We start from the raw sequence: 6,862 nt of genomic DNA, 5'->3' as shown, positions 1-6,862 counted from the left end.
CAAGCATACAACAGGCTTAAAAACAAGGCAAATGTGCTTGATACCAGTTCATTTAAAGGCTTAAAACTAGTCTGTTTTTCTTAGCTAGAATTAATTTCATTATTTAGGTGTAGTGAATGTATGGGAAAAATACACTTGACAAAAACTTCAAAACGTTTTTTTTTTAGCAGAAATGTCACATAATTAAGCAAAATGGAATTGAATTGGATACCATTTGGAGTAAAGATGTAGGATAACTAAATGTGGAAAAAGTTTAGTTCTGTAAATACTTTCTGAATGCAACAAATCTTTAGAAAAGATGTTAAACATTTATGATAACAAAATGATTCCTTCCTTCCTTCCTTCCTTCCTTCCTTCCTTCCTTCCTTCCTTCCTTCCTTCCTTCCTTCCTTCCCCATAAAGTCTGTGTAAACTGCAATAATTCTCATATAGGGCAGCTTAACTACCTTAGTGGTTGAAGACATATTAACTCATATGATCAGTTCAGTCAGTAAACAGGTGTCCACACCCTGTCCAAGTTTACTTTCACTTTTTCACTCTGGACTTTAAATGCAAGGGAAGGTAAGCACTTCACCTCTGTATTCAACATCTTTTTTTTTTATCTAAAAGTAGTATTTTATGATTTATTTGTGAAGGCTAAATTAAAGCTGACATAAAACTGGAATGGAAATGGTTCCGTTATATAAAATCAGAATTTTAAAATGTTTATAATTTGTTTCTGGTGTGAAGATTTCATTTTTATAACAACAGATAAAGATCCAGATAATAGGGTATCATTTTCAAACAATCAAGTAAATGTTTGATACATAAACTTATTGAGATACATATATAATAATTTGTTTGTGTGCATTAGTGACAGAATAGTTACGCAAAACTGAAATATAACAAAAATCTAAGTAGTATTTTCACCATATAGTATATAAAAAGCTCACAGTCATGACTAATAGAAAAGCAGCAAGGATGCTTAAGATTATAGTAATGGAAGGAAATGTGTTTCTGTTCAGCCAGTTTTAAATCAATTTAATGAACACTATTTTATTTGTCTTTGCCTCTTTTTGCTGGAATAAATAAAATAGAATAGAATGGACAAGGATAGCAGCAGATAGTACGTGTATGTCACTCTGCACTGCGTTATTTTGGTTCAGTTCTTGGCTCTGTGTTTCATACTTTCATCAAAGCCATTTGACCTGCTCTTAACCATAACATTCGCTGCCACAGTTTTGCTTGGTACTGCTGTAATTCAGCTTGCAAGCAAGGTTAATAATCATTCTTCACACCATCAGCAGTTCTATTGAACCGTGTGTTGTGTTCATAAAATGTAGGTTTTTGCAAAAGAAGAACTGAAATACATAATTATGGATACAATTTCTGCAGAAAGGAGAGACAGTTGAACTCCAGACTCAAACACACTGTCTCCCACTGGACCTCCTCCGCAGAGCATTTTATTAACAGAACGTGACGCATGGTTACAAACAGAGTATTGTTCTGACAGAACAATTGATCAGTTCATGAGGACAGAATGCTCCATCAGAACGACAAGGCAGGATGGTCTCCTGTCTGAATCATGAGACAGGAGTGGAGCATCCCCTTGCAAAAATGTTTCATAAGCACACATTCATTTTATAATCATCATTGAATAAACCTTCCACTGTGTCCTTGTGATCTAATGCAGCATCGTCTGATCTTTCTACAGGTTTATTAGAAAACTATGGCCAGTAAGTTGGACATTCCTCTCCGTGTAGAGTCACTTACAATAGTGAAACAATGTGAAGCCAATCTGTGCAACATCCTTAAAACTAAATTTGGATGTGTTGCCACCATTGGGGGTGTGCAGCGGGAGAAGGAGAGCAGCACTCCTTACCAGAGACGACCTCCAACCATTCCTCCACAGAAAAGACTTGAATTCATGATGCCTTCGGGTGTAAAGGTGTCTGTATGGAAGGCTGATCTCACCTACTTTGCTGTTGATGCTGTTGTGAATGAAGCTAATGATGAGTTGAAGCACCATGGAGGCCTTGCTCTAGCTCTGTCCACTGCCAGGGGTCTGCAAATACAAAAGGAATGTGAGGATTATGTCAAGAAACATGGGAAATTAAAAACAGGGGAGGCAGTTGTTTTGGATGCAGGGCTACTACCTTGCAAAAAGATCATTCATGCTGTGGGTCCAAAGCTGCCATTCAAACCTGCAAAGAATGATGTGTTACAGGCAGAACCATTATTGAAGAAAACTATTTGGAGCATTCTTGACAAAGTTGAAGAACAACATCTGGCAAATGTTGCCATTCCTGCCATAAGCTCTGGATTGTTCAACTACCCACTGCCAGAATGTGCCCACACCATAGTGTCTACTGTCAAACAGTACTATCAATACCTGCCCACTGGTAGACATGTTCCGCAAGAGATCTTCTTTGTGAACCATGATGATCTGACAGTGCAGGCAATGGAGACAGCATCCCATCTTATATTCAGTCTTTACCAGCATCAATCCTATAGCCAGGCTGCAACAAGAATTCCCAAAAGTGCCCCCAGAATCCCACATCCTTCAGTCAGGATTGGAGATGTCGTTCTGACGCTGAAGATGGGTAGCATTGAAGAGCAAAAGGTAAAGATCAACACAAATAAAGCTTTAAAAAATATGTATTAAAATATAGATTTCAAAATTAATTGTGTACTAAATTCAGCAACCATTCAAAAATACTTTATTAATCCGAAACTGAAATTAAATGATGCAGTTTTTCAATGACGTGTTTAGGTGCTGTAGGAGGCATAAAGGATCTTGTGTAGCGGTCTGTCTTGAAAAGTTTTGAAATCCAGCAGAATGTGGAGTAGTTTGTTTTCTTGAAGTCCATTTCAGTAAAGAGTGGGACAGAGGGGAGGCTTTTATAGATACCAGGGAGCACTGATGGGGGCATTACCCAAAGGACCAAGGAACATATTGGGGGGAGGTGGAGATTCTATGTCTGATTCTTTCTCGTAAACATGGTGGTTCTCATAGGGACCGTCAATATCCAGGCATGTCCAAAGTCAATGTCCTGCATGTTTTGGAGGTTTCTCTGCTTCAGCACAGCTCATTGCCATTGATAGATAATTAACAGCCTTTTGCTGAACTGCAATTATCAGAACCAGCTGTGCTGAAGCTAGGAAACATTGAAAGCCTGCAGGAACACGTTGAGGACCGTCATTTTACATCTTGTCACTCATTGACACAAAATTAATGCCAAATCATTTCAAAAAGAAACAGAAAACATGCTCATTGTTCTCCCATTTTGATCCAATTTCAATTTTTATATATAGATATATATTGTTTACTCTTCAAAAATGTATGTTTTGTTTCCTAATGCTTTTAGCTCATGTGAATGACTGACAGAACTAATGTCAAACGTTAGTTCTCTCTTAGTCAAAGTCATATCAAGCAAATAGGACATATTTGATGCAGTAACCCCTTTTTAACCTAAGAAGGGCGCCAAACAAGTGTCAGGGACTTGAAGCCTTGGACCCAATATTCAAAGCAGACAGCTCTGGATTAGTTCAAACAAGTCTTTATTAAACCATCAGCGTGCGACAGCTCATCAGCTGGAGCGGATAAACCGGATCTTCTTATCCCAGAGGAAGGAGATGAGTCCAAGGGGGAGATTTCCTCTGCTTGCTGCTGGCGCCGCCACTGGAGCTCCGGGTGATGAGCAGAGCTGATGCCAGCCAACGCAGAGGAGCAATAGTGTCCTGAAGGGAATATCCAGAGCCAAAGCCGTACCAGAACCAAGTTCACAGACCAGAAGTTTAGACCCAATGAGGTACAGAACCCAAGCCGAGGTCAAAAGAACAGTCCAGGTCCAGTAAGATCAGAACAATACTCAGAACACTAGAGTTACTCACACCGAACAGCTTGAATGATCTGGCACTGGTAACTGGAAAACAAACAGTATATATAGCTTTTTCTTCTTCTTGTGAGGTTTTATGGCGGTTGGCAAACTTGTGAGAAGTTCATTACCGCCAAGTAAACAGGAAACGATTAACCACAGAAAAAAACAAAAAACTGTTTAACTTAACCCAACATAATAAATACCTAATCACGTTTGCCCTCATAATCTTAATTTATCTTTAAGTCATCGTCACTCTGCCAGTTTCTGATGGTCCTATTGGTTTTCCCATCATGCTTTCAACCATTTCCCAGTCTTTAACTTCCAGATATTTTTCTGCAGCTTTCACTATTATTTTGATTTTTTTCGTTTTTTCTTGTCGTCTGTGCAGTACAATTGATCACTTCGACCATGAATACAACAATTAGTGAGTTTTCTTCAGTTTTGGGACATTTCTCCAGAGGTTTTGAATTTGCTATGTGTTAAACTGTAGGTTTGGGTTTTTCTAACTGAGATAGGATCCTTCTTGCAGCTTCAGCGTAAGTTATTCCAAGCTCAAATTTCTATTTTTTAATTTCCTCGGACCTCTTGCTTGCTTCAGAGCCGCGATATGCAACAGTATNGTGCGACAGCTCATCAGCTGGAGCGGATAAACCGGATCTTCTTATCCCAGAGGAAGGAGATGAGTCCAAGGGGGAGATTTCCTCTGCTTGCTGCTGGCGCCGCCACTGGAGCTCCGGGTGATGAGCAGAGCTGATGCCAGCCAATGCAGAGGAGCAATAGTGTCCTGAAGGGAATATCCAGAGCCAAAGCCGTAGCAGAACTAAGTTCACAGACCAGAAGTTTAGAGAGCCAATGAGGTACAGAATCCAAGCCAAGGTCAAAAGAACAGTCCAGGTCCAGTAAGATCAGAACAATACTCAGAACACTAGAGTTACTCACACCGAACAGCTTGAATAATCTGGCACTGGTAACTGGAAAACAAACAGTATATATAGCTTCTTCTTCTTCTTGTGAGGTTTTATGGCGTTTGGCAAACTTGTGAGAAGTGCATTACCGCCAAGTAAACAGGAAACGATTCACCACAGAAAAAAAAACAAACTGTTTAACTTAACCCAACATAATAAATAACTAATCACGTTTGCCCTCATAACCTTAATTTATCTTTAAGTCATCGTCACTCTGCCAGTTTCTGATGGTCATATTGGTTTTCCCATCATGCTTTCAACCATTTCCCAGTTTAAGTCTTTAACTTCCAGATATTTTTCTGCAGCTTTCACTATTATTTTGATTTTTTCGTTTTTTCTTGTCGTCTGTGCAGTACAATTGATCACTTCAACCATGAATAGAACAAAATCTTTCTTTTTAACAATTAGTGAATTTTCTTCAATTTTGGGACATTTCTCCAGAGGTTTTGAATTTGCTATGTGTTAAACTGTAGGTTTGGGTTTTTCTAACTGAGATAGGATCCTTCTTGCAGCTTCAGCGTAAGTTATTCCAAGCTCAAATTTCTATTTTTTAATTTCCTCGGACCTCTTGCTTGCTTCAGAGCCGCGATATGCAACAGTATGTTCTCCACCACAGTTACAGCATTTTATCTTAGCTTCTTTTCCAAATTTTCCATATGCTCTCCTGCACACCTTCACTGGAAAAAATCTAAATCTAGACGAGTCATTTTTTTCTTAAAATAAGTGCATTTGCCCTTGGCTTAAGGTAGTAAAAGAGACATCTTGCCAATGGAACAAGGCAATTTACACTTAGAATAAGAAAACAGAATAGCATTGTTTAATTTCAAGTGCATATTATCTAATTATCTTATTTATCAGAGTAAAAATACTCATTCAATTGGCAAACTATCTCATTTACCTACTCAAATTAAGGGGAAATACACTTAGTTTAAGACATTTTTACTTATTTCTAGATCGTTTTTCCAGTTTTCCACATCACTGTTTTTCCTTTACAATTTGCTGCTATGTGTCCGAATTTTTGGCAATTGAAACATCTCAGAGGTGGAGGTTTGTAAATGTTATATATAGGAGCTGGAAACAGGTGTATCAGATAAGCAGTGATGAGAAGAGAGTTACACAGGTGAATGGAATGGACAATCAGGATCATGACAACAGGCGGTTAAATCAGAACCTCTTTCTTTACCTCACCCTGAAATTAAGTGGCTTAAAAAATAAGAATGAAACATTTTTATTTTGCTTTTGCTGGTAATAATTCAGCTCATCAGTGTAAAACTGCTGTATAAGTGAAAGGATAATTCTCAGAGGATAATCCTGAGTCCTTAAGCCCACTGCCTCCATCCCCAAGATGGCCGCGCCTCAAAGTATGTTGACCTGAATTTAAACCATTGACCTTTTTGGGTTTTTGTTTTTCTCTTCCAGACAGATGTCATTGTTAACACTGCATCAGTAGACCGAAACCTGCGTGTTGGTAGAATTTCCAGCGCTATATTGAAAAAAGCAGGTTTGGAAATCCAAAAGGAAATTGTGAAAGTTGACAAGAAGAAGGGCCTTATAATCCGTACACAGTCTTACAGACTGCAATGCAAAGAGGTGTTTCACACTTTTTGTGCTGAAAAAGGACTTCATCCAGCAGCAGAGAAGGTACATTTCTCTTTTCGGACGATGGGTATAAAATAATGTTGCAAATTTATAAATAAAAAATATTACATTGCTTGTTGCAGATTCAACACATATTTGTCCATTTTTTTTTTTGGTTTATTACAGATTCTTTACAATTCAGTATTGGAGTGCTTAATCACGGCGGCTGCACAGCCTTACACCTCAATCAGCTTCCCTGCTATTGGCATTGGAGCCTTTAGATTTAGTAAAGATGACTCTGCTTCAATAATGTTTGATGCTGTCTCTGATTTTGCCAAAGAAAGTCAACAGAAGTTGGAGGTTTACTTTGTAATATTTCCTTCCGACCATGAAACATTCCAGGTATTCTCAAAGACTGTATTTTGAAATGCAAATGCCGTATTTTCCGCACTATAAGGC

At 38.4% G+C, this 6,862-nt stretch overlaps 1 protein-coding gene across 1 annotated transcript in view; it reads left to right on the top strand.

The window, feature by feature from the left end:
• The first annotated feature begins 1,656 nt into the window (after nucleotides 1-1,656).
• LOC107082499 (poly [ADP-ribose] polymerase 9-like) overlaps nucleotides 1,657-6,862 on the top strand; it is a 13,081-nt gene continuing 7,875 nt past the window's right edge. Inside the window, exons 1-3 of the mRNA XM_015371216.1 lie at nucleotides 1,657-2,602; nucleotides 6,245-6,466; nucleotides 6,590-6,805. Of these exons, the coding sequence (XP_015226702.1) occupies nucleotides 1,709-2,602; nucleotides 6,245-6,466; nucleotides 6,590-6,805 (1,332 nt within the window). The 5' untranslated portion in view covers nucleotides 1,657-1,708. The remainder of the gene's footprint in view (nucleotides 2,603-6,244; nucleotides 6,467-6,589; nucleotides 6,806-6,862) is intronic.

The sequence above is a fragment of the Cyprinodon variegatus genome, unplaced genomic scaffold (assembly GCF_000732505.1).
Source record: "Cyprinodon variegatus isolate N-32 unplaced genomic scaffold, C_variegatus-1.0 Scaffold3, whole genome shotgun sequence".
Lineage (NCBI taxonomy): Eukaryota > Metazoa > Chordata > Actinopteri > Cyprinodontiformes > Cyprinodontidae > Cyprinodon > Cyprinodon variegatus.
This window is presented reverse-complemented; position numbering and strand designations above follow the sequence as displayed.